Here is a 26301-nt window from a genome sequence, read left to right as displayed (position 1 = left end):
TCTAGTTTTTCCACTTTCAGATGAATGATTGGACAGTGCTGTGAGATCTACAAAGTTTAATAACCTAACACCCTTTAAACTTGTCCATAACTACATCCCTGACTTGAATGCTGGGTTTCTTGGTCTTCTTGGTTATATATCTTTCTCTAACAAACCTCAGAGGCCTTCAAAGAGCAGTTGGATTTATCCTGAGTCAGTCGTATATCAAACTAGACTTTTGGAAGTATTTGATTGCGCTGATTTTTTTCTCTCAAGAAAATCAGAGAAATGGGGGCTGTGTATATATACATTTGACATATTTAGATTTTTGTTTGTTAAACAAAATGATAATTAAAGCCATCTTCTACTTCTTCAAACTGATGTGAATTAGGATGAATCTGACTGAACTTAAAACCTATGCTCTACTTTGTGTTGGTCTATCATATAAAATACAAATAAAATGCCCCGTTTGATTTTATTCTGTTATAACATTTGAAAAAGTTTAAGGGGTATAAATACTTTTGCAATGCACTTTGTTTATGAGCTGTGGGGTTTATGTAAATATTTATAATGTTTACTCAGAGAAAACTGTGGTTTGACATAACTGCCTTTAATAAATACATTTAAATTTGTAATTGCTGTTTCTTATTTTATATTATTTATTTAATGCTTACCTTATTGTTTCCACTAATCTTTTTATGTTTTCGATTTTTTTTTTCCACAGTTGCTGTCCCAGACAACAGCTCAGTAGAGCCTGACTACTATTTCACTACAGTCAGCTCCAGTTTCTCAATGTCTCCTCTTTTCATGGGTGCCAGCGAAAATGAGGTGGAGGTTCCTCTTCATCTGCTCCAACAGCTCCTCAGAATGGTGCAGTAGCTTTTTTATTTTTTACATTTGCTTCTGCTGATTTCCATTCTGCAAATCTGAGCAAATCTTGTTGATTTACAGGTGAAAAACTTTGCTTCCGACTCTTTATTGAAGACTCTGGACACCCTTCTGACCGAAGTTACAGAGGTGATTAGATAAAAGCAATTTGTTTCTCTTAATATTAGCAGAGTGCAAATATAAATGTCACTTTCTATCAGTGGAATAATTTGTTTATTGCTTTCTTCCTTTTTTATTCTTAAAGTCTAATGCTGGAATCAACCTCTATTACAAAACCTTCAGTGACCCCCTGTATGTGTGTGTGTTCAAAATGCTGCGAGACACTCTGTACAACTTGAAAGGTAACACATTCTTTTTATGTACTAAAGCTATTTAGTGGTACATTTACTACTGTATCAAGCTGCCATATTGTATTTCCAGCATTGGAGTATGCATTTGTGCGGGAAGTACACGACTTTGTCCTGGAGCAGTTTAGCAGCAGCCAGTCAGAGCTGCAGCGGGTACTTCACAATACGGCAGGGTTGCTGGGGGAACAGAGCCTGCTCAAGCTTCGATGCCAAGCCAATGCTGCCTGTGTGGATCTCATGGTGTGGGCCATCAAAGATGAGCAAGGTAATCCGTTGGAGCAGAACTCCACTATCAGAGAGGAGGTGGATAGTTTTATTTCTTCTAGATGTGTCACTTTGGCTGTTTTTTCTCTTTCCAGGAGCTGAGAATTTGTGCAACAAACTGTCAGAAAAGCTGCAGTCAAAAACTTCTAGCAAAATTGTTATTGCTCACATGCCCCTGCTCATTTGTTGCTTGCAGGTTTGTATATAGACAAAATACATACAGACTAAGAGGAATATGGCACACAAAGTACTGGTCATTGGATGAGAGCTCATCATTTACATTGCTTTGGTTTCTCTTGTCTGCTCTGCCAGGGTCTTGGACGTCTTTGTGAAAGGTTTCCGGTTGTTGCCCACTCTGCATCGAATTCTCTGAAGGATTTTCTGGTCGTTCCTTCCCCCGTTCTTACTAAGCTCTACAAATATCACAGCCAACACAGCACAGGTACACGCCGTACACACAGACTGTTTCAGATGCACCCAGCAGCTTCTTAATGACCTCAGACTTTTGAGGATTAATGTTTGGTTAACTAAGATTGAAATGTACAGAACCCTTAATAATTATTGGCAGCTCTGGTGTAAGATGCCTTCATATAAATGTAGCGTTAAGCTGTATATACAAAAATGTTACTCTAAAAGTTTTTGAAAAATTCAATTCTTAGTTAATGTGCATTTATTCATTTGGGTAAAAAAATACTACAGAAAATAAAACACCTAATTGTAATGACTTGTTATGTGTTGATTTGGCCCTATGGTTAGGATCAATATCCTGCAAAAAGAATCAAAATACAACACATTTTAAGTTTTCTGTCACTGTACACCAGTTTTGTTGTTTAAAATGTCCTGGTATTTCAAAGACTTCATAATGTTATGTCTTTTTAACAGGATTCCTAAGATCTTTAGGGAGAAACAGACCCTCCTCTGTACTGTTATTCTTTACAACCTTATTTTGTGTTTTACTCAGAGCCCACCTGGAGTGTTGCTCCTGAAAAGCCAAAAATCTTAATATCATTTGACCATAGTCCTAATTAAAACCGATTAGTGTTAAGCTAACATTATGTTTGTAATTGTAATGGAAGGACAGAACAGGATATTTTCTGGCATGCCTCCCAGACACATTTTTGGTTTGTAGATTGTCATATAGTTGTGGTGGAAACTAGGTGAACTCCAAGATATCACCTTTTTGTTGCAAGTCTCAGACAGGTTGTTTTGGATTTTATTTAACCTCTCTCCATCCTTCGCACTGTTTGTGGCAGAAAAACAAACTCGGGTCCTCGTCCAGTCTTGCTCGTCTAGTTCCAGTCATTTTAAACTTTTAATTATTACTCTGACTTCGCTGCGGGCAAGTAACTATTTAGTTACTGCCATTTCCTGACTTAATAAGATTAAAACCTACCCGGCTTCCATGAATGCGATTGTTTTTCTAGTGTTTTCTCTTCTGAAGAGTGGCTAGGTGAAATGTGCCTTGGTGTTGCATCATGTCTATACCTCAGGAAAACAGGAAGTAATCGATTACTAATTTACAGTTCCTAGGCTCACTGATCAATTGTGAAGAGTAATTTATAGATAAAAAAATTCCTTCCATAAGATTTATTTAGTGAGATTTTTTGTGATGCCAATGTTTTTGGTGAAAATTTAAAAGTTGGATCCTACAGTTTTTGTGTCAGATTATGCTACTACAATACAGCAAAATTATATATTTATTTATGGGATTTAGGTCAGGAGAGTCATGTATAATATTTCTGTGCTTAGCATAAAACAACACACTAAAAGCTTTAAGGTCCAGTTTATAAGATACAAAAGTAATCTTGGCTGAAAGCGAAGAAGACAAATTAGTTTGACTAATTACACATTGACATACAGACAGCTTCAGTTAGTTTTAATGTTCATCCACCATTCATCTGAACAGTTACAGATTCAGCGCATTTCAGGTTACAGATTTTTTTTGCCTGTACTGTCTGCACAGCTTGGTTTCTAATAGTTTACCTCTTACATTTAACACCCGTTGTTTTCTTTAGGCACAGGAGATATTAAGATAAATGTGACGAATGAGTATTGTCAGTCAACCGTCAACATATTCACAAATAAAAGAGACCAGCCCTCCATGTACGAGCAGCTCAGAGACATTTCCATCGACAACATCTGCAGGTAAAATGAAAACACACCAGGCACACCTGAGAGTTAAACTTCTGAGTTTTTTTTGTAAATGTTCACTCTGTTTGTTTTTCTCCCTCAGATGTCTCCAAGCCGGTTTGACATTGGACAACGTGATCGTAGAGGCCTTTTTAGCAAGTCTCTCCAACCGTCTGTACATTTCACAGGAGAAGGAGAAGTGAGCTGCATTTCTAGCAGGAAGTTTAGGAAATCTGGTTTAGTCACCCAGAATACATTCAAATGAAGGTGACTCAGAGGAATAGTTTTAAAAATATAACTTTTGCCTCTCTCAGGGACGCTCATCTAATTCCAGAGCATACCATCAAAGCGCTGGGTCATATTGCAGTCGCTCTCAGAGACACTCCTAAAGTCATGGAGCACATCTTACAAATCCTTCAGCAAAAGTTCTGCCAGCCTCCGTCCCAGCTGGATGTGCTCATCATAGACCAACTGGGCTGCATGGTCATCACAGGGAATGTGAGTCCAAAGTGGTCGCACAACTCTGCACCAGATTTAATCTATTTAGGATTAGAGGGAATATAAAAGTTCAGACTGATTAATGTAAAAGTGCATAGAGCTTAAATGTGTGTGTTTGGTGGCAGAGGAGGAAGATTATATATTGTCACAAGACGGACTTGAGTATTGCTATTCCTGTGCATCTGGTGGGTGTTATCTAATCACTCACCGTCTGTGTTGAATATGTGACACATCAGTTGGTTTTTAATAGGGTATCTTGTGACAACCAGCCAGTGTTGATTGTAATGAACTACATTTAGGGGTTTAAAATATATGCGCAGTTCACTGATTAGCATGTTATCTCTCGTCTTCTTTTCTTCTAGCTGTACATCTACCAGGAGGTGTGGAATCTGTTTCAGCAGATCAGCGTGAAAGCCAGTTCTGTGGTTTACTCAGCCACCAAAGACTACAGAGATCATGGTTACAGGTCAGGATACATCATAGAAATATATTTTTATGATGATTCTAATATTTTAATATCAGATTTTATTTGCCAATGTGTTGAATACTAAAAATTCCCCAGTCACCTATAACAGACCCATCTCAGTGTAAAATACTCCAAATGAAATTTCCACAAAAAATGTCAAGGATTATATTTCAAGGCTTTACAATCATCCATAGGTTTTAGTCTCTCACAGGAGAACTGTTTGTCCTTCTTTTTATATGAAATACTTTAATTTTCCACCACCTACTTGTCCTCTGAATGCAAAGGTCTTTCAGTTTAGGTATTGTGTAAGAAAACCTAAAAAAAAAGAAAACCAGATTAAATTGTATTGTGATTTTAATGAGGGAAAAGCTTTTTTTTTTTCTTTTAAAATCTCAAGTTGGAGGTTTATCATTTGCCCTTAAACTTCTTCTTTGGTCTCTCAAGAAACTTGAAACAATAACTTCATTATGTTTTTAACTAAGAGGCAGTTTGTAGTTTTAGCCCTAAATAATTTATGTTTATGTAGACTTTAGCATTTTCTCAGGGATTTTCTCATCTATTCAACCTTTTCCCCTTAAAGGCATTGCTCTCTGGCTGTGATCAATGCTTTAGCAAACATCGCAGCCAACCTGCAGGTGGAGCAACTGGTGGATGAGCTGCTGGTGAACCTTTTAGAGCTTTTTGTCCAACTGGGACTGGAAGGAAAAAGAGCAAGTGAAAGGGCCTCTGACAAGGGAACAGCACTGAAGGTGTGTTCACCATTGCCTCAGCATCCAAACAAAAAAGGAAAATACACATTGCTTTTTTATGTTAATATTTTTTTTCTCTCCATAGGCATCCAGTAGTGCTGGAAACCTTGGAGTTCTTATTCCAGTCATAGCTGTGGTAAGTAAGTGCTTAGAGACGGTTGGTATTCAAATTGTTTCCCAAAGTAAAAGTATTTGACATTTACTTAAAGAATAAGAAAAATAGCAAAAATCAAAAACAATAAATAACAAAATCAATCTCATGACTGCAGCCGTTTTAAATTCAAGGTGTCAAAAATCAGTTAACATCAAAAGTTTAGAAAGGAATCAATGTTAAGATTTATGACTAAATAGGTATTATTTTCAAGCTTTATGAATTTCTAAATGGGGGAAAATAAAAATAAAATCATATAGGAGATCATTTCTTGAGGCAAACATATTTTGAACAGAGCAGCCTCTGCCCAGGTAATAAAAACATTGATATTTTGGAGATTATGAACACAAATTGCATGTGTAAGAAGTTGTTGCGACCGGAGCTCTGTAAGGACATTGTGTTTGTAAAATTCAATCTGATGCGTTCTTTGTGTTTTAGTATTAAAAACTGACCTACTAAATATGTTTATATAAAATAGTACTTTGTCATTATGTTTACCTCAGGAGTTTTAGGTTAGTTGAAAGTAAGTTATTAAACCAAATTTAGACACTTTTCTTCATTTAAGAAGAATTTGAACAAAAACAGATTTTATTCGCTTTTCTGATTTGGTGTTATGTATTTTATTATCTCACCATCTGTGGTGTTTTTACATTTTGTTTGAAATCACCACAGTACAGCATTAGAGTATCTACAGTGACATAATAATGTCTGCACACTTCTCCACCCACCTTGTAAATTATAAAACATTAACAGACAGATAACAAGCGTACAGTGAGCCAATTACACAGACTTCGTACTTTGATCAATTTGAAGAAGTTTAAGTGTTCATTCTGAGTCTAAATTGTTTTTAAAAAAGAAAAGAGACTCCTGAGAAGTTGTTTCAAATTGTTTAGATGATCAGTTCTGTGAGGGGTTTACCACCCGGCCAATGAACACGAGGCAGTCTGTGCGGTGCTCGTAGATCAGGAACAGGAACGGATGATCCACTGTGAAGCGAATCTGAGAGGAGAGCGGCATGAACCCCACTTGAGTCAGGGCAGCAGCTTCTGTTCCCTCCTCGTTCACAGTGATGGTTCCCTGGTGCTTCAGCTGCAATAACACCATTAAATATTTCAGAATATAAAAAGATGGTGAAGACCGTGATGTTGGCATTTCTCTGTTTTACTCACCCAGTTCAAGGCAACTTTTTCTGAAGTCATTCCACTGAAATCTCCACTCTCCTTGAAAATGTCAGTGAGTCCCATCTCCTTCAGATTTTCCATTAGGTCATAGTTTTGCTCCAGTTTGAAGCGAGGTAACGAGACCTCACGAGTCCTAGCAGAGACAAAGTATGCTGTCGTCACAATTAAGCACAACTAAATCTGCACTATTTCCACTGAAAAGTTTATTACTCAGCAAGAGTAAATATTGTGTTACCTTGCTGATATTTACCCTGTTGCTGAAGATATAAAGTTTTACTAGTCTAATAATTCATATTCCTGTTTTTTGCATGTCTTTGCTGCACATGCTGATTACAGCTTATTTATTGCGACAGGACATTTCTATTGAACGTTCATACTGTTAAAGAAGTTTTTGCAGGTGCTAAATTTAAATGTTCTGTTGCATTTCCAGTAAGTCCCTATTGCAGTGATTACTCAGCATCACAACTATTTCTTTCTGTCCATTTGTGTAACAGCAAATGCAGTGATGGACTGCTTTGTAAACGGCAAATACGGTCATTTTAAATATTTGCTTGTGACCGACCTGTTTGTCATGTTCTTGAGCCACTTGTTGACAACAGTTGGTGAAATCTGCTGCTCCAGCGTCCTCATGCCAGTGATCTTTCTTGGCAAAGCAATGAGCATGCTGATGTTTCCTGTGTATGGAAGCTGAAGATAAGAAGGTTTATATGCTGGTTAGCTTATTATGGATTATTTTGTGTGCTTGTCTGACATTATTGTTGAATATAAAGTTTAGAGCTGCACAAAATATTCAGTCTCCATTGTCATTGTAATAACTATTCAGGGCAATCAGTCATCATGAAGGCATCAGTCTACAAACTATACCTACAGTACCCTTTAACAGGTGAGAAAAACCAACATTGCAGCTTTTTTAGTCTCCCTACATTGTCCTGTAACCCATTTAATTTAAGAACAACAAAGCAGTTACTGTGGAACCCTCTTTGATTCAGAACCTGCCTTTGACAGGTTGGTTTACTCTGATTCAGTCATTTTAAAATTCCTGATGAAAAGCCATTTGTTTTCACCCGCTTTTGATTCTTGCTGAAGGAGACAATTTTACTATGAAGTTATTTATTGATTTTACTTGATTGGATACTTATTGATACAGGAGTTCCTATGCTGTCCTGAAAATTCTGAAATTTGCTTTTAATGTTTCTTAGGTCTGGATGAGTTTGGAAAAAATGTTGCTTCTCCAGACTTTTTTTTCCTTGTTGAATTTCTTCCATTTTTGTCTAAGGACAAAAATCTAGTAATGCATGAGAAGTGGAGTTGTTGCTTCATCTTTGATTTGCCACATCACACCTCAATTTTAGCATTTCACTTATCAAGATTTTGCTTTTTGACTCACTGAGTGAAAACATATATAATATTGCAATTGCAAAGAATTTCCTGAATGCAATAGTTGGTAGGCTATAACTGTGCAGACATCCTGCATTCATACTCAGTGACTTGATTTATGAGCTCAGTCAGATGAAGTCCCACTGTCCTTTACACCAACACATGATCTAGATTTTGGTCAAAAGGCTAAAGCTCATGGAAAATGGTGGGATCATCATAACATGAACCCATGATAATGGAGAGGAAAGAGAGTGGTGAGAAAAACATGGGTAAATCGTTGTCCTTGGAATACTCAACTAATTACCTCAATTCTCCTGATATTGTTCAGCTCTAATCTGTATAAAGCCACCCACCTGCAGGATGTCACACTCCAGCTCATGGTCGGCAGCAGCCAGGTAGTTCCCCTTGTTCATCATCATCGGCACGCGTACATTTGTTTTGTCATTAACTCTAAAGTTTCGGTAGTAAGTCATTTCTTTCGGGAATTTCTGCTCCCACGTCCCTGTTTGTACAAGGACCAAAGACTGTCATTAACATTTATGCTTTGACATTACTTCATTGCAAAATTGTATTTCTCTCACCTTTGAAGTACAGGTAGTTAAGTAGCATCAGCACCATATTTGGATCCATACTCTTCAGCGGTTCCTTGATCAGCCCTTTGGTTAGTTTTTCAATGCGGCGGTTGGCCTTGTTCAGGAATGCTGGCTCTCTGAAGTCTACTGACTGTGGCTCGGCAAAATAATAGGCCTTCGTTTCGGTGCGGAAGGTTTCTTTTACTGACACGTTTTTTTTAAGGTAGACGTCATTGACAGACCGGAGCGTGTAGCCAAAGTTCCTCCTGAAAAGCCTGTGCGTCAACTTCCTGAACAGCTTATGGACTGTTGTGTTGTCGTAGTGATGACTAGCATTGACAAACTCTGCGAATCCCAAGGCTTTGTAGATCTGATGGTGAGTTTCAGATCCAGCACCTAGAGACATCATCCCCATGGCGATGGAGATCCCAGCAGGTGCCAGCAGGATGTTGTCAGTCTGGTTGACGTCGTTACGGATACTTCTGTAGAGATTAAAGCCAAAGCGAGCGTTCACCATGTTGAGGCGCTGAAGGCGAGAATGACCATGGAAGAGCCGTAGGAGTCTGGCTCGGCGAATCTTCGGGTCGGACGACTCGGCAAAGACATCGATGTCTGGGGCCGGTGTGGCTATCTCGTCGATCTCATCCCCCTCACTGAAAATTATTAAATTCATAATGCATGTTTCAAAATAAATTTAACTGGAATTTATGTCCTAAAATATACTACTTTGAGATTGTGTATACCCCATTATTAAAGTTATTTTCAATAAGTTATCCAACACAAACAAATCCCCTGAAACTTACATGTAATCATCACTTCCTGCGGCCAGGATCTTATCAAAGTCAATATAATCTTCATCCTCAAAGCCGTCAAAAACGAGGTCATTGGTGACAGTGTTTTCTTTGTGGAAGTCCAAAGGAATGGCCTCGACATCCACTGGACTACCTGGCTGTAAGCCTCTAGGGTTTGGATTTGGGTCATTGAAGTGGGAACTGAGCTCTTTAATGCCGGCCAGAGACGGACTGGCCAGCATACACACCACAGAAATGACGGTGAAGACCCACATCCTGAAGGCAGAGCAAATAAAACGTTTAGAGCAAAATGTTTCAATGATTTGACAAATAGATTCTACTAAACAAGATAAAAAACCAAGGATTTCTGTGTAAATTAGCAGTCTGTAAAGTATCTTACCTTTACTGTGACTGGTGGGAAGTTCTGTGCTGATTTTGTTTGTAGGACGAAGAATTCAAAACTGAACTTTGATGTGTGCTTCTCTTGAACAAATAGACCAGATCAAACAGTCCAAAAAGTCCGCTGACTGACTAAAACCTTTAACTCTTCACAGTTCATCTCCTTTGTTAAAAAAAATGTTTATTCTGATTAATTATTAATTAATTAATTTCCTCTATGCTAACATGTCCTTTTAAAACTTTTTGTCTAATTTATAGGTCTTTCTTTGACTTGTTTCTTGCATGTAACAACTAATTTAGCTGTTTGCATTGGGAATAGTTAAACGTATTCCTCTGGAGTAGTAATTATCCTACATTTGTCATCATTTTTTTTATTATTTTTTTCAAACTTACAGTTGACCAGGCGACTTTCACCGATAAAGGAGGCCAAGCCTCGTCTCCAGAAGCTTTTCAGGGACTTCTGGTTGTACTCTGTGGTCATGGGTTTTGCTGCGGAAGGATCAGGTGAGCAGGAGATTGACTCCTATTGCATTCATCATCTTTGCAAAACTTCAGCACTTCTGAAGGACCTAAAATAAAAAGAGTTGGCACTTACAATTTCATATTTTGGCTTGCTTTATTGGCCATAAGTTACCAAATTCATATGAAGAGTTAATCACAAGTATTCTAGTGTCAGATGTGAAGCCATCTCTCTGACAGCTGAAGATCGGCCCCAGCTGAATCATTAACAAGTCAAGGATCCTAAACAGAGCGGCTTATTTAGAAAAATATGGTCAAAAAAGACCAAAATCGACATATTACAAAGACCCACTCAAATTGTAAGCCTCGGTTTGATTGAAAATATGTGTTTGGATCTTTAATAAACCTGTGCAGAAAAAAACTAAGCAATCTGTGAAAGAATTGTGAGCCAAAAGTCTTCCATGATGACACGACAGACTGAAGTCATACAGGAGATGGGACTTGAATTTACTGTAGCTAAAGGTGGTTGTCAAAACTACTGTGTCATGGATACATGCTTAGTCAATATAGGTCTATTTCATTAGTTTATTGATGTATATACATATTTGATGTGCTGTGTTTTCAGGGCTTTGGCCAGAGGAATGGTACGAAGGCGTGTGTGAAATCGCCACAAAATCTCCTCTCCTTACCTTCCCAAGTGGAGAGCCTCTTCGTTCTGAGCTGCAGTACAACTCAGCTCTGAAAAATGACACAGTGACGCCGGTACACTCTTAAATAGCTACATGCTCTAAATTTGATTAAATTGCAGCAGCAGGTTGTTAGATTGTGAATCTCTGTCTTCTAGGCCGAGTTGAGTGAACTGCGATCCACAGTTGTCAATCTGCTCGACCCTTCTCCTGAAGGCGCTGTCCTCATCAACAAGCTTGACTTTGCCATGTCCACCTACCTGCTCTCTGTCTACCGATTAGAATACATGAGGTCAGCTCATCTGCCTTTATACTTGACCTGTCTCTTCCATGATATATTAAAATTGCTATGTGCAGTTCTTTGATAGTTTTCTCACACTTTTACTGTCAGGATGTCCCGAGCCAACGATGCTGACAGGTTCCAAGTGATGTTTCGGTACTTTGAGGACAAAGCCATCCAAAAAGATAAATCTGGTGAGGGCTTAAACCACTTTAGTTCACATATTATTTGTCGTTTATGATTAACTTCCTATACTCAATGTTTTTCCTACAGGAATGCTGCAGTGCGTCATTTGTGTGGGTGATAAGGTATTTGATGTCTTCCTCCAGATGATGGCTGAAAAGGTAGATGAGTGTAATCTCTGAACAGGCAAAGACTTAATTCTTCAGTTTGGGATTATGAGCATTTTTGCATTTTTCTTGTTTTAGACAAAAACTAAAGAACATGAAGAGGAGCTGGAGCGACATGCTCAGTTCTTATTGGTCAACTTTAACCACACTCACAAGAGAATACGCAGGGTGGCAGACAAATACCTCTCTGGTCTGGCTGAAACGTGAGTCGACGAAGTTTATATATGCTCGGATTTTTAATAAATTGTCTCAGCTAATGTTTGTGTCCTTTTAAAGCTTCCCTCATCTTCTGTGGAGTGGTAGAGTCCTAAAGACCATGTTGGATATTTTGCAGACACTCTCTCTGTCTTTAAATGCTGTAAGTATGCACTAGAAGCTGATGGGGAAAAAAATCCCTCAATGTGATGATTGTTGAAAGCTGTTGTTCTCAGTTGGGCAGGTTTTACCAGCACTACTTAGCATAAAGTACGGACACAAAACAAGGACATTTTCCAAATTTTTAAATGTATTGAATGGAAAAATTGTGCAGTTTGAACTTGAGGTGGTAGATAAGAATATCAAAGTATGCCAGCATTAAAAACTTAAAACAAACAAAAAAAAAAAACAACAACTTTGGAAATACACTAAAAGAACAGGCAGAAATTTGTTCACAGATTTTTTTTTTGTTATTAAATATATAACAGTCAATAAGCATTTTAATAACTTATGAAGGCACTAATCTTGAGGTTTAAGTAAAAACCAATAACAGTAATTTTTTACACACTCAGCGGGAGTTTTCTTGCAGTATTCATTGGATAAAAAAGAGCAACTATTAAAAAAAATATGCAAGTATCCTGCATATTTCTCTGGTAAAATGCAGGATTCTATCCTTTTGCTTTGCTTAATTATTATATAAACAAACGTAGCTGTTTCTGCTTTGTGGTATGAAAAGGTGAGCGCTAACTTGCATTAGAGGGCATTATTTTCACTTACTGTGTTATTTTTGCCTCCCGGCCCAACAGTTGTAATGGTTTAAATGTTTGAAGTTTTATAATAAATGATACATTTTCTTGTTCTTTATTTAGGACATTCACAAAGATCAACCTTACTATGACATCCCAGACACACCTCACAGGATTACTGTTCCGGACACATATGAAGCTCGAGAGGTGAGTCCGACTTGTGAAACCACATTTGGACACTAGAGGGCAGAGTAGTATTATTTTAGACATATGTATTAATTTTAGTGTGAATCCTCGGAGTATATTTTATAACGAAAAATAATGTGAACAGTTTGTGATAACTGGTACACGTATTGGTTTTTGATAATGTGCTGAAATAAGTTAAAGAGTGAAGCTAACTTCTGTACCCATTTAGTGAAAATATTTGCTCATGTTCTTGATTAATAAGTTTTACATTTGCATTTCATTGCAGAGCATCGTTAAGGACTTTGCAGCACGCTGTGGTGAGATCTTAAAAGAAGCAATGAAATGGGCCCCTTCAGTCACCAAGTCCCACCTACAGGTAGGTTTCTTGTTTTATGGATGACTATCAGATTTAATAAAGTGAATGGAATTTTTTTTTTTTTGCCAGAATAATCAAGTCAGGTTGACTTTACAAAATTATTTTATGAGGTTAATGTTTTCTGGTAATTTTCATGCAGGAGTACCTGAACAAACATCATATTTGGGTGTCAGGACTCAGTCAGCACACAGGCCTCGCCATGGCCACAGAAAGCATTCTGCACTTTGCAGGCTACAACAGGCAGAGCACTATACTGGGGGTGAGTCACAGATACACAATAATACATACTTCAAATCATCATAATTGTAAATATTAGATTTAAACAAAAATAAAGACTATGAGGCTATAAAAATTGTAATGTAGCCATTGAATGGCAAGCAATTACTAAACCCTTTTAGCCAGATGTAAGTAAATACAGTTTACATCTTGGGCATGAATTGCAATTTAATAATTTATTTGAATTTTTTTTTCTGGAGGGTAGTGATGATACAACACAGAACCTCAGTGAAACAAAAAACAAAACAAAAAATGGGTTCACATTAATATTTCTGTTTCATGCTGTCAAAATTATACAGCATGAATGGAGATTAACGCCGGTATCTGCCGATGTTATTCATTTTTAACATATCTGTTTTGGTGCAATAAGTAAACCTGGGGAGGTATTAATGGACAGTGTTGACTTTTATCTTTTTGCCACTTGTGTGTGTGTTTTGGGTGGGGGTGGAGGAGTTGATCATGTGACATTTGTTTCAGCATGTAACAGTAATGCCTCGAAGGACTGAAGGGAGCAATGTCAGCCGTGTGGTCATGTATTTTCATAGTGTTGAAAGTGTACAGAATTATATAACACATATCTGTTACTGGTCATCATCAATATACATATTATCAGTACCTTTAATAAATATCGCAACCTTATATTGCTGAGTTATTGCCCTATTGGTTGGCTGCTTAATAAACTTTGGTATTAATTGCTTTCTTTTACAAGAGCACATGTGCCATTTACAGCAGCCACTTGGCTTTTTTCTTGCCACTGATGAAGTGTTTGTTTTGTGCAAACATGTTATATTCAGTTTGAAATCCATACAGTTGGCCTGTAAGCAACCAATATCTGGCTGTTTATGGTACTGTATGGTGTGTGTGTGCATTCTCTGTGTGACGTTATTTTGCTTGCTGAGCATTTCTTATATGTTCCTGTGCTTGCATTCTGCTCAATTTGTCTTTTTATTTGCTTCATTTGTTGTATTTTGTCTTTATTTAACTGCACCAAACTGCCTTCCTGGTTGCTTGGCTGATTTACGGCTTACCTGGTTACTTACCCGTAATGGACGGTTGGGTTGAATGGCTGGTTACCCATTTGGCTAACTGGTTAAACTGATGCTGTCTTCCAATGTGCTTCCAACACTAGGCTGCTTTCCCCCAGGTTGGTCTCAACACTAAATACAGAGAGACAAGGTTTAAGCATTGTGCAATAATTTTATCTTAAACTGTTACTGCACAGATGCATGTTTTACTCTACAGGCTTTTCACTGTTTGGTCTTAAGCTTTACAAAGAGTGTTTTTTGTGTAGATCACTCAGCTGACAGAGAGACCAGAGTGTGTGAAGAAGGATTACTCCAATTTTATGGCATCACTCAACCTAAGAAACCGCTACACTGGAGAGGTAAAGATTAGCATTAAATTTGTTTCCTGCAGATTTTCTTCAGATTGCATGACTCCTTAATCTGTTTGTGTTTTTTTTCTTTAGGTGGTTGGTATGATCCAGTTTTCAGAGAGATCTCACAGCAGCTCTGATCTTACCCAGCTGATGATCAGTCAGATGACCAGCACTCTAGAAAGAAAAGATCCTGAAGCCTTCACACAATGCATGTTCCAGATGGCTGCTCTGCTTATAAATACCAAAAGTGAGTACCAGCTCTCCGCCATTCCGTCTCATAAAATCAAAATATGAATTTGCAATATGATTTTGTGCTTTCAGTGAGTTAATCTAAGTTGTATTTCAGACTGTGATCCACAGCTGCTCCACCATCTGTGCTGGTCTCCGCTAAAGATGTTTTCAGAGCATGGGATGGAAACTGCTATCGCCTGCTGGGAATGGCTGCTTGCTGCACACAGTGGGCTGGAAGTGCCAGTATGTATTTCCTACATATTTTGAAAATATGTCACCAATGCATTAAAAAACGCCTGTGCATCTTTGTGTTTAAATATCATAATTCTTTCCATTTTAGTTCATGCGTGAGATGGCCGGAGCGTGGCAGATGAGCGTGGAGCTGAAGATGGGTTTGTTTTCAGAATCTCAAGCCGGGGCCGGACCCCTGGCTGTCTCGGAGGAAAGCCAGCCTGCACCCTGCGCTCCCGATGTCGTACCTCACTTCCTCTGGATAGAGGTCAGTCAGATGCAATTGTTCAGTTCTGATCTTTGCTTTTTCGATTTTTATGTTTTAGTTTCACTAGTGTTATGGTAATGTTAAAGTAATGTAAAATTGTAGAAGGCACAATTCAAATGTTTATCAGAAATCACATGCTTATACTTTGTTCAACTGCTACCTGACTGAGTGTTAGTTCATAGTTTTGGTTTTTACAGACCTTACACAATAGCCCTACCAAATCGTACAAAAAATCCACTTTAGTGTGGGAAGAACACTTAAAATGTGCTTATGCACTCTCAGTAAGGTGTTTAAAAATTAGAAGACTAAAGGTTTACATACCTGGAAAAAGTATTCAGAATCTTGAACTTTTCACATTTTGGCAAGTTGTAACTGTAAACATCAGAGTGTTTTAGCGATGACTGAAATTTGGATAGTTTTGCTTATTTTTGCATTTCAGTGGATTTTTTTCTCATCCTATTTGCATTCAGAAAGCAGTTTAAAGAATTTAATTAATACAGACACAATTTTTAAATGAGCTTCTTGGTTGACCTCTCAAAATATAGAAATGGGATTATTAGTACAGCTGTTCTGAATTGTTTTAAGAAGGAAAACATTCTTGTTAGTCCCGTACGTAATGCTGGACTGTTTTAATACTAACTCACACCAAACTTTTTCCTGTTCTGCTTTCAGTTCCTGGTGCAGAGGTTTGAGATAGCCAAATACAGCAGTGCAGACCAGGTGGAGATCTTCATTTCCATTTTGCAGAGATCTCTTTCACTAAATATTGGAGGATCCAAAAGCAACATGAATCGACACGTTGCTGCCATTGGACCAAGATTCAGGTATTACGTGTTATCATCAAAACAGTAAAATGATTTAAATATCACTCTGTTTAGTAAAAATAATGAAAAACCACTGAACTATCACAGTATATCATAAACTTTTCTTCCCTTCAGACTGCTGACTTTGGGTTTAACTCTACTACATGCTGATGTTGTGACAAACGCCACTATCAGAAATATGCTGCGAGAAAAGATCTATTCCACAGCCTTTGACTTCTTCAGGTACAAAATCATGTATAAAATGAGTTTAGATTGAATAGAAATCTATATTTTTGGATTTTAAACTGAACATTTTGTTGTAAAAACCTTTTTCATCTCTGCTTTTCTGTAGTGTTGCACCCAGATTTCCCACTCAGGCAGATAAGAGGCTCAGAGAAGACATCAGTATAATGATAAAGTTCTATGCCTGCCTGCTGTCTGACAAGAAGTACCTGACTGCCACCCAGCTGGTCCCACCAGGTAGAACATTGACTAACGGTCTAGTCTTTCACAGGAAATGAATGAATCATCCATTCAGACACACTGAGATTTCACTAATATCTCACTCTAAAAGAAATTTTCTTACTAGTCAAATCAGATTTATGGGGAAAAAAAACAGCTTCTGCTTTTCCAGGATTTTCAGAAACCGTACATGTGTTCTGAATTTAGGATGGCTTTATGATGCTAGTGTTTGTCTAGATCCCCAGGAGATGTCATTGAAAAGCCTATCTGTAATGGCAGTTGCAGATAGCCGGAACAGTCTGGACGCAGCTGTTGGTCAGAGGCAGCAGATTACCCAGGGATGGATCAACACTTACCCCTTGACCTCCGGGATGTCCACCATTTCCAAGAAGTCAGGTGAAACTCTCAGAATACCATAGTTAAACCTTCCTTCTTATTTTGGTTTCCTATAAACATACTGATCACTCGTCTGTTTCCGTCATTTTTTTTTTTTTAGGACTCTCTAAAGAAAACAACCGAGGATCTGAGCTGCACAAATATTACATGAAACACAGGGTTCTGTTACTGGCTTTACTGGTATTCACCTTCATTAACTTTTGTAATTTGTAAATATACTGTTGTAAAGGCAAGTACGGAACCTGGTCCTTGATGATGAAAGGTCTTTATGCTTTTCCCCAGGCTAGTGAGATCGAGCGTCTGACGATCTGGTACAACCCGTTATCCACTCAGGAGCTCGCCATCGCAACAGAGCAGTCAGTGGAAACCAGCATTGCCAACTGGAGGTCCAAATATATCAGTTTGTCAGAAAAACAGGGGAAAGACAATGTCAACATGGCCTGGACTATATCTCCCTACCTGGCTCTGCAGCTGCCTGCCAGGTACACAAATAAACAGGAATTAAACCTAAATAGGTTTAATTAAAAATATGTATTCGTTTTTCATTTGTTCGTAAATATTGAAGTTCAGTTTTTAGAGGGTGAATCCTTTTATTTTTTAAAATCTTTATAGTTGCTTCTTCATCAGTGCGTGCATTCTCCGTTTTGTCTTGTGTGTTTCAGATTTAAAAACTCAAAGTCTATTGTGTCTGAAGTGACACGTCTGGTACGAATGGATCCGGCTGCTGTGTGTGACGTTCCTGAAGCAGTAAAGGTTAGTGCTTGCCATAAAAATGCGATTCATCTAGATCAGTGTTTCCCAACCCTGGTCCTCAAGGCACACTGTCCTGCATGTTTTAGAGGTTCCCCTGCTTTAATGTGCCTGATTCAACTGATTGCAGTTCAACAAACGCCTGTTAATCAGTTATCAATTGAAATCAGCTGGACTGAAGCAAGGAAATACCTAAAACATGCAGGGCAGTGTGCCTTGAGGACCAGGGTTGGGAAACACTGATCTAGATAGTTGTTAATGCATTTGTAGTTAAAAAAGACATTTAAAAAATACCTATTTCTGGCGAAAGCGTGCACACCACTGTTAACATTTCAAGTTTTGTTTTTTAATTTAGATTATGGCAAAATATTTCAAGGCAAACCACTTCTCCAAATCAAACCATTTCCATTTGAATTAACTTCAGATTAGCTCAATATTCTGCTACTGCCATGTTTCACAGGAGATGCAATGTTTTATTTTTATGCCAGAAATTAATGTACCTAATAAACTGATATCTTTATGATGGATCAAGTTAAACAGAGTTTGTAACTTTAAAGTTTTTGATTAAAAGCTGCTCACTGATCTCATAGTTGATGTTTTGCTCTGGAAGGCTCCTGTTGTCCTTGTCGTTTTGCTCTGCTTGAACAAACACTTAATGAGCTCTGTGTTTAAAGAAGAAACAGGGGAGATGGAGACCAGCCATCCCCAAAGAGCTGGATCATTTTCTACATAATTCATTTTGACAATGTATACCTGTTTTATTTGTACACACACCTAAATGACTCATAAACAGAGCTTCCTCAGGAGGCTTTTCTTTGCACCTTGTTAGCCAAGTGATGTAAATGTTGGCTAAGTTATATTCTTCATACTTTTTCCTTCAGTTCTTGGTGACCTGCCATACCATTGATGCAGACTCCCCAGAACTGAGTCATATCCTGTGCTGGGCCCCAGCAGATCCACCAACTGGACTGTCATACTTCTCCTCCATGTACCCTCCTCACCCTCTCACGGCCCAGTATGGGGTGAAAGTGCTACGCTCCTTTCCTCCTGTATGCAAATACACACGTAAAATATGTACAATTACTATTAGTATTGTAAAAGCTATTTAATTTGTATTGATAAGTCAAAATGGATGCATTAAAAGTATTTTTTTCTCATTTATTTTGTCGTAGGATGCCATTTTATTTTACATTCCTCAAATTGTCCAAGCCCTTCGGTATGATAAGGTGGGCACTTAATTTTCTGATGTGGCAAATTTATTTAAACTCTTACAGTGTGCTTGCACTCCTAACTTTATCCTGCATACATTTGAATCTAGATGGGCTACGTGAGAGAGTACATCCTGTGGGCCGCTCAGAAGTCTCAGCTGTTGGCTCACCAGTTCATCTGGAACATGAAGACCAACATATTCCTGGATGAGGAAGGACACCAGAAAGACCGTGAGATATTTATCCAGAATCAACATGAGCACACAAACAACACATCCAGAGGGGTTAAGACTGTAAAAAAAAACAGTCAGGTTTTTATTTTTGTTTTTGTTTGTTTATTCAGCGGACATTGGGGATCTGCTGGAAGAGATGGTGGAGGAGATCACTGGATCTCTGTCTGGCCCAGCCAAAGACTTTTACCAAAGGGAGTTTGACTTCTTCAACAAGATCACCAATGTGTCCGCCATTATCAAGTAGGAGCACTCTTTAAACCTGAACCTAACTCCATCCTTTAAAGGCTGTTTTTTTTCTACCCTGAAGTATCACGTTCCCATTTTCCACTGACTCTACTAAACTCGGTTCTGCTGTACTCAGTCCACTTTGTAAAGGTTTCCATTACTAGTTTTTCCAGCCTAATACTTGCTTTTTTAATCCCTGATTGGGAGCAGGGATCATTGAAGCTGAGCAGGACCAAAATGTGATGTGAACAGGCGCCGTTCATTGATTGGCTTAAGGGATGAGAAAAAAAATGAGGTTTTCACTGTTGTAGCACAGGAAAAAAGCATAATAAAACTCAAAAGTGACAATAATAGCATTTACAACCACCATGGGAGGAGTGGGCAAAACTGATGTATAATGTTACTATTTACAGAAACACCACCATCATGAAATGTCTCATGTAAATGATCCTTATTGGTACAAAAAAAGGTTCTTGACATCAATCTCTTTGCAAAGTTCTAATGACGACTGACATAAAAAAAAAAGAGCTTCACAATTTTTTAAATTATTCCAACTTACTATTTTTTATAATTCCTGTAACACTCCTAACTTTATTCTCTATACATTTGAATGTATAAAGGACATACATTCAAGTCTATATCTTTTATATCGTCAGTATTTAACCATTTTTCCTGGTTAAATACTGTTAGGTCATGGTACCAATACATACATTTATAGTCAAACTTACTGACAGTGAGTGAAACATAAAGAATGCTGATCTTCTCTTTTAGTCTTAAAGTTACTAGTGAGTAGTTTTTGTTAAGGAGAACACGGCAAGTAATCTGTTGAGGGTTATGATGCGTTTTCCCAGTGGCAAAGGTGTTTTGTTTCACTTCCTGCCTCTGAATCCCTTTGTTGTTCATTAATTTAGTGACTATTTGCTCCTCTGTCATTTTCATTATCTATTGCCCTGGAAAACACTTTGCTGTGTTACCATATGTCAGTGAATATGTGGAGCCAATGAGCTGGTTTCTGAGAGAAGGTGCTCTGTCAGCTCACAAGAGACAGAAAGTTTCCCCTCTGCCCTCATTACAGCACTAATTGCAACAACAGGGAAGGCCTCCACTTAGTATTAGTGACTCTCCTCTGTGACTTGCATCAGAAGAACTCTGTCACTTGTGGTCTGAAGTCATTTAGTTTGATGCCCATAGAGCTCAGTAGTCTAAGTAACAAACATTCAAACACAAAGATTGGAAAACTTTTTAACTTGTTTTGGTTTGTCTTTGTTTTAGACCTATTCCTAAAGGGGAAGAGAGGAAGAAAGCCTGTCTGGAGGCATTGGCGCAGATTAAAGTCCAGTATGGCTGTTACCTTCCCAGTAACCCTGAGGCCATAGTTTTGGACATAGATTATAAGTCCGGTACTCCCATGCAGAGGTGGGCCTCCAAATCAACCACAAATGATCAGTATTAGCAAATTATCTTTGTATGTAAAAAGTTTAAAATTAATTTTCTCCCTTTTGCACCTTTACTCAGCGCTGCCAAAGCACCGTACTTGGCCAAGTTCAAAGTTAAGAGATGTAGAGTGAGTGAGCTAGAAAAAGAAGGTACTGTTGGTTAAACAAAGTTTTCAACTTTGTGTGATAAATTGCCCAGAACATTGAAAGATTTATATATTCTCAATATTTTGAACAACTTCCTTCAGGTCTTCAGTGCCATTTACGTTCTGAGGATGAGACGGACGTTGAGGAAAAGGCCAGTACATGCTGGCAGGCGGCAATCTTCAAAGTTGGAGATGACTGCAGACAGGTCTCAATTGCGCACATCAACCCTCCCTGATGTCATCTTTTAACAGATGATCTTTCTCTTACCATTTTGTTTGTTTGTGTGTTTTCAGGACATGTTGGCTCTGCAGATCATCAGCCTGTTCAAGAACATCTTCCAGATGGTGGGGCTGGATCTCTATGTATTTCCGTACAGAGTGGTCGCCACAGCACCTGGAGTAAGACTTTACTCTTCCTGACACTAAGAAGTCAAAAAACATCACAAAATTTGTACCTGTAGGCAAAGGGAGTATAGGAGGATAACTAGTCCAAATTAATTGTACAAAAGCTTTCAAGAACTAAAACATACCAACTCAAAACCCTCGTAAAATAAGAGATACCGATTCACATAGGGTTCCTGTAAAGTCTAAAATAGTGTGTAATTAGCAACCGTTTTATTTATTTTATTTCTAAAAAGAAAATAAGTGAAAGGAAAAATATTTGGCAGATACTTTGTACCCCGTCACGTCTAAAAGATACACACATACATGCACACGTTGTCTTGTTTTAGCAGGTTGAAAGCATCACTATTTTACAAGTTTATTAACTTTAAATTTAAAGTGAATTTCTCAATGTAACTTTGAAATCCAGCTTCAGGGGCTGGAAATTGTGGCGCTAATATGAAAAATGTGCTTGATCTTTATTTACTTAGTTACTACAGAGTAGACCTTAAATAGAAACTACAAACTATTAAATTCATCCATCCATCCATCCATTTTCTACACCCTTGTCCCTACCTTTTAAAATATGTGTAATATCTCTGCTTTCTTAGTGTGGAGTGATTGAGTGCATCCCGAACTGTAAGTCTCGGGACCAACTGGGCCGACAGACCGACTTTGGCATGTACGATTACTTCAGGAATCAGTATGGAGACGAATCCACACTCGCATTTCAGAAGGTAAACTCACACAGGCTTCCTGACATTATTCATCCAAACATTCCTGACGCCGCAGTGTAAACTAACATCTCCACTGACGCTTGTCTTTCCAGGCACGATATAACTTCATCCGCAGTATGGCAGCGTACAGCTTGCTGCTCTTCCTGCTGCAGATAAAAGACAGACACAACGGCAACATCATGCTGGACAGCCAGGGCCATCTCATTCACATTGGTGGGCACCTCTGAAGCATCTTTTTTGTTGTCATCTCTCTGGAATGTTTTTGCAACAGTTTCGCACAACATTTGTCCATGAAAAGAAAACTTTAAAAAGTCTGGCAACATTTGCAAAATATATAGAGCCTCTCACATATATTGGTACTCCTGGTGAAGATGTGTAAAAAAAAAAAGAACCTTAAAATATATTTATTTTTCATTTATATAGCAGAGTTTCAAATTTCTTGCTGCAGTTCTGTCAGTGAGTCTGAGTTTTTTTCTTTTCTTTTTTTCTGATATTAACACACATCTTCCCTAATTAAATGCCATGTTCTCTCAACCAATTAAATATGTCTAGAAAATGAGTGCTTTACAAAGTAAAGTATATATTGAAATATAGTATAATAATGATATCAGTTAAATTTTTTTCTAGAAATTGTTGGGCGTCACTAATTATAGCTACAGTGAAAAAAAATCTTTGAATGTATAGTTATTCCTTCTATTTTATCTTTTGTTCACAATATTTATAGCTGTTTTAAAGTAGCCTCATGCATATTTATAGTGGCAAAATATTATGTTATTGTCTTGCACCAGCTAATCCCAACCTTTAACCATCACGTTTATGGCTGTTTATGCCTTTTAGACTTTGGGTTCATGTTTGAAAGTTCTCCTGGAGGGAATCTCGGCTGGGAGCCGGATATCAAGCTGACGGATGAGATGGTGATGATCATGGGTGGGAAGATGGAGGCGACGCCTTTCAAATGGTTCATGGAGATGTGTGTGAGGGGATACCTGGCTGTGAGGTGAGCTCGCAAAGAGACTGAAGCCCATCTTTAGTCCCCAATCTCAGGAGGACTGATGAAAAACAGGCAATGTTTAATTAATCCAATAAATGTCAGGAACTAACTTGTGGCTTTTTGTAATGAGATTGCCCATTACCACCAACCTAGAGCACAGTGAAATTTGAAGTAATAATAATGATACATTTTCCTGCATTGATTCAGGCCCTACATGGACGCAGTGGTCTCTTTAGTAAATCTCATGCTGGACACAGGACTTCCCTGCTTCAGAGGGCAGACCATCAAACTACTCACGTGAGTCTCGCTCGACTTTTAGTGATTTAGTGGTTCTGAATGAACACACTCGTGTTTAAAATGCCATTAGCTGTTGTTGCTTATAATGTTTCTGCACATGCAGTCAACGATTCAACCCTGGTTTGAGTGAGAAAGATGCAGCTTCCTTCATCATTAAAGTCATCCAGAACTGTTTCCTCAGCAACAGGTCGGTGAATTTTATCCATGTTTCATTCTTTAATGGTAAATTCCAGAATTTTTTTTCCTTGACTGATTCCTGTTTTCTTTTTCATACAGGAGCCGAACGTACGATATGCTCCAGTACTACCAAAACCAGATCCCATACTAAACGTCAGTGCCTGAGCATGTGCGTCTGTTGGCCGGTACATAATGTGTGTGCCTTTTGTTGAATTCCCGTCTGGAAACTGCAACTTAGTTGTTTTTGCTGGTTGTTGGATATTGTCCTTAGTATTTGCTTTATCATCCTTTATTTATTGTGTTATTTTGAAATCAATCTTACTCCTAATTATTGTACGGTTGCACTAGCATCTTGACTTCTGTGTATTTCAACGAGTGTCTCTCGTTAATCTGCACGTTCAGTAAATACTTTGTCAGAGTTTGTGCCAAGTTCTTAATTGTACTATTTGTGAATGTAGCTTCTGATGATCTTAATTTTGGTTTGGAATTTGACCGTAAGTGGATATTTTATGGTAACAGAAGTAAACGTGTACCAGTTCTGACCAATGTGGCCTATTCAGTCATCCTGTACTATATCCTGACTGTACTACTGTGCTTCTCTTTTTAATGAACCAGCTGGAGTTGCCATGTGTTTTTGCAGGCAGACTTGACTGTGTCTGCATGGGTGTCACGGTGTATTTTGGAGTTTTTCTTATTTTCCATTTCAACGGGTGAAACGTTGCGCACAAGTTCTGGAAAACATCAAGACTGACTTGTAAATATGTATCTTTGCCAAAGTATGACAAGGAGAAGGTGGCCCACTGAAAGCAAAGTTTTTTGTTGTCTGTGGGACAATGTTATGGTACATTTTTAATGTTGGGCAGTTGCACGAAGTTAAATGTTAATTACCATTTGGCTTGTGTCCAATGTGGCTTCTGGCAGAATTTGCTTTTGGTAATTCAGATGGCTGTGCCTCATGTCAAATATGGTTTAATTTAATTTCTTGATTGTTACTGTTATAAAAACAAACTATACTCTTTGTATATTTATATCCATGATCCATCTTCTGTCTCCTTTTCTATTTTCTTGCCTTTTGAATGAGAATGCAGATATGTAACTAAATAAAGTTCTATTAACTAAAAAAAACTGTTTTCTATGTTCCAACATAAATCTTAAATAGGACATCTGGTGGTAGATTCAGTTTAAAATCTATTTTGATTTTACGAACTTGTGTCAAATACACCTGACATTTAAGGAACAAAGGGAAAAGAAGGAAAATGAAACAAAATTTTTAACGCAAGTCTGTATGTAAAATAAAACTGTTCAAAGTAAAAAATACTCTTACATAATTTCTTAATTTTTAAAACATGCTTTTTACAACATAGAGTTGTATCTTAACTAAACATATGTTTTAATATAGATTTACTGAGCTTCATTGGGTGGGAAAGAGGAAATAGTTTGATTCAGTTTATTCATAAGTTTCACCAAATATCATCAAGACAAAGTAAACAGATTCCAATTTATATCCAATTTTCCAGAATCAAACTGGTTCAAATTAATGTCAAATCAGTTCAGTTTATTCCAGCACTATTCCGATTCACTCAGGTGACAATTTAAAGCCAGATGGTAAAATTTTATCCAGCTGAGGAACTATTTCAGATTGCATCATGTTATTGACTTTGCCACTGTAGGAGTGTAATCCTTGTAATTATAGTAAAGTTTAACATTTTATTTATGAATAGATTCCCTCAATTAGTCTGTGTAAGTAACATGTTGATTTATGAAATTTAATTTATTGGTTGAACTGTAATAAATCAGCTCAAAATATAGTGCTGTTGTACTATGCTTATTGTACGTTTCCATCCACCAGAGGGCGGCATGTGACGTCACTGTCGAGCTCTTAATTGCCTTTCTTGACTGATTGAAGGATAATGGCACTTACTCGATCAATCAGTCAATACGCTGCCTGACTTCTTCTGCATTATTAATCCTCGTGCTTTGAGGTTGTTGCTTTTCACTACCTGGCAAAAGAAAACTAAAGCAGAGGCCAAAACACTCATAGCTGAGGATGATCTTGATGCTGTTGATGATTCTCTTAGGTACAGAGTCTGAAAACTGACAGTTGCGTTAGTTAACATAGGGGCTAACATGTTCTCACCTGTTCGAAAAGCAGATTGTTAAAAAAAATCTATTGCTGTTTAAAATGCACAATAAAACCAACCAGGGCATTTGCAGATTTCCAGGTTTACTTTAGTTCCTTGGCTGCACCTAAAATCTCCATGTGCTCCATCTGCAGACAACCTTCCAGGAGTAAATGAAGGGAAAACAGTGAAAGTGATAAATTCTATTGAGTTATTTTAAATATTAATCTTGGTAACATTTTGCTTCAGCTTCAGTATCTGTCAGTGATTTATTTATTCAATGAACTCTAATAAGAGCAAAATGAGATCTTCATTGGGATGTGTTTGATGGGGTGTGGGCTGTTGAATGCGTCTCTGAAGAAAATGAGAGCCCTCAGGAAAAAGCCAACACAGCTCTTGTCAACACACTGGAGGCCAGGCAATCGTTATGAGATGACGAGAGTGAAAACATCTATGAAAGACAAAGAGGTGATCCCACAACAACA

At 37.9% G+C, this 26301-nt stretch overlaps 2 protein-coding genes across 5 annotated transcripts in view; one reads left to right on the top strand and one right to left on the bottom strand.

Annotated features, from left to right (window-relative positions):
* The window catches only part of LOC102222999 (phosphatidylinositol 4-kinase alpha), a 31234-nt gene extending 6406 nt beyond the window's left edge, over nt 1-24828 (top strand). Inside the window, exons 8-55 of one of the 3 annotated variants that reach the window (XM_023343510.1) lie at nt 704-849; nt 931-996; nt 1112-1208; nt 1288-1479; nt 1574-1674; nt 1791-1920; nt 3494-3623; nt 3712-3807; nt 3923-4106; nt 4469-4572; nt 5153-5321; nt 5407-5457; nt 10188-10296; nt 10877-11013; nt 11096-11229; nt 11329-11411; nt 11491-11561; nt 11646-11770; nt 11844-11925; nt 12632-12715; nt 12981-13070; nt 13210-13329; nt 14476-14490; nt 14638-14730; nt 14815-14971; nt 15071-15198; nt 15296-15454; nt 16127-16278; nt 16393-16500; nt 16610-16737; nt 16999-17115; nt 17216-17295; nt 17398-17597; nt 17778-17868; nt 18747-18914; nt 19038-19091; nt 19184-19304; nt 19417-19546; nt 20804-20947; nt 21047-21117; nt 21216-21319; nt 21408-21512; nt 22106-22231; nt 22324-22444; nt 23069-23228; nt 23430-23519; nt 23623-23706; nt 23796-24828. In XM_023343510.1, coding sequence (XP_023199278.1) covers nt 704-849; nt 931-996; nt 1112-1208; nt 1288-1479; nt 1574-1674; nt 1791-1920; nt 3494-3623; nt 3712-3807; nt 3923-4106; nt 4469-4572; nt 5153-5321; nt 5407-5457; nt 10188-10296; nt 10877-11013; nt 11096-11229; nt 11329-11411; nt 11491-11561; nt 11646-11770; nt 11844-11925; nt 12632-12715; nt 12981-13070; nt 13210-13329; nt 14476-14490; nt 14638-14730; nt 14815-14971; nt 15071-15198; nt 15296-15454; nt 16127-16278; nt 16393-16500; nt 16610-16737; nt 16999-17115; nt 17216-17295; nt 17398-17597; nt 17778-17868; nt 18747-18914; nt 19038-19091; nt 19184-19304; nt 19417-19546; nt 20804-20947; nt 21047-21117; nt 21216-21319; nt 21408-21512; nt 22106-22231; nt 22324-22444; nt 23069-23228; nt 23430-23519; nt 23623-23706; nt 23796-23847 — 5459 coding nt within the window. In that variant the 3' untranslated portion in view covers nt 23848-24828. Of the gene's footprint in view, nt 1-703; nt 850-930; nt 997-1111; nt 1209-1287; nt 1480-1573; nt 1675-1790; nt 1921-3493; nt 3624-3711; nt 3808-3922; nt 4107-4468; nt 4573-5152; nt 5322-5406; nt 5458-10187; nt 10297-10876; nt 11014-11095; nt 11230-11328; nt 11412-11490; nt 11562-11645; nt 11771-11843; nt 11926-12631; nt 12716-12980; nt 13071-13209; nt 13330-14475; nt 14491-14637; nt 14731-14814; nt 14972-15070; nt 15199-15295; nt 15455-16126; nt 16279-16392; nt 16501-16609; nt 16738-16956; nt 17116-17215; nt 17296-17397; nt 17598-17777; nt 17869-18746; nt 18915-19037; nt 19092-19183; nt 19305-19416; nt 19547-20803; nt 20948-21046; nt 21118-21215; nt 21320-21407; nt 21513-22105; nt 22232-22323; nt 22445-23068; nt 23229-23429; nt 23520-23622; nt 23707-23795 lie in introns of all 3 variants that reach the window. The other 2 variants (XM_023343508.1, XM_005794839.3) reach the window with 2 other exon arrangements.
* serpind1 (serpin family D member 1) lies at nt 6275-9888 on the bottom strand. Of its 2 annotated transcripts, XM_023343511.1 has the most exons (7): nt 9794-9888; nt 9406-9669; nt 8612-9255; nt 8384-8532; nt 7216-7340; nt 6642-6786; nt 6370-6561 (listed from the first exon to the last, which is right to left on the bottom strand). In XM_023343511.1, the coding sequence occupies exons 2-7, from the start codon at nt 9666-9668 to the stop codon at nt 6370-6372; spliced, it is 1518 nt and encodes a 505-aa protein (XP_023199279.1). In that variant the 5' UTR covers nt 9669; nt 9794-9888. The 2 variants fall into 2 exon arrangements, with proteins under 2 accessions (XP_005794895.1, XP_023199279.1); XM_005794838.3 differs by lacking the exon at nt 9794-9888 and having other exon boundaries at nt 6275-6561; nt 9406-9668.
* Nucleotides 24829-26301: the final 1473 nt, after the last annotated feature.

This window comes from Xiphophorus maculatus, chromosome 12 (genome assembly GCF_002775205.1).
Source record: "Xiphophorus maculatus strain JP 163 A chromosome 12, X_maculatus-5.0-male, whole genome shotgun sequence".
NCBI classification, from domain to species: domain Eukaryota; kingdom Metazoa; phylum Chordata; class Actinopteri; order Cyprinodontiformes; family Poeciliidae; genus Xiphophorus; species Xiphophorus maculatus.
Note: the sequence above shows the minus strand (reverse complement) of the source record. Positions and strands in the feature narration are given on the sequence as shown.

Excerpts from the sequence above, each read along its gene's own strand:
- serpind1 (XM_023343511.1), bottom strand. The coding sequence starts at position 9,668 with ATGTGGGTCTTCACCGTCATTTCTGTGGTGTGTATGCTGGCCAGTCCG. Across the intron at positions 7,341-8,383 it reads TGGAGTGTGACATCCTGCAG|CTTCCATACACAGGAAACAT; the intron begins GTGGGTGGCTTT and ends TCTTATCTTCAG. Across the intron at positions 6,562-6,641 it reads AAAAAGTTGCCTTGAACTGG|CTGAAGCACCAGGGAACCAT; the intron begins GTGAGTAAAACA and ends GTGTTATTGCAG.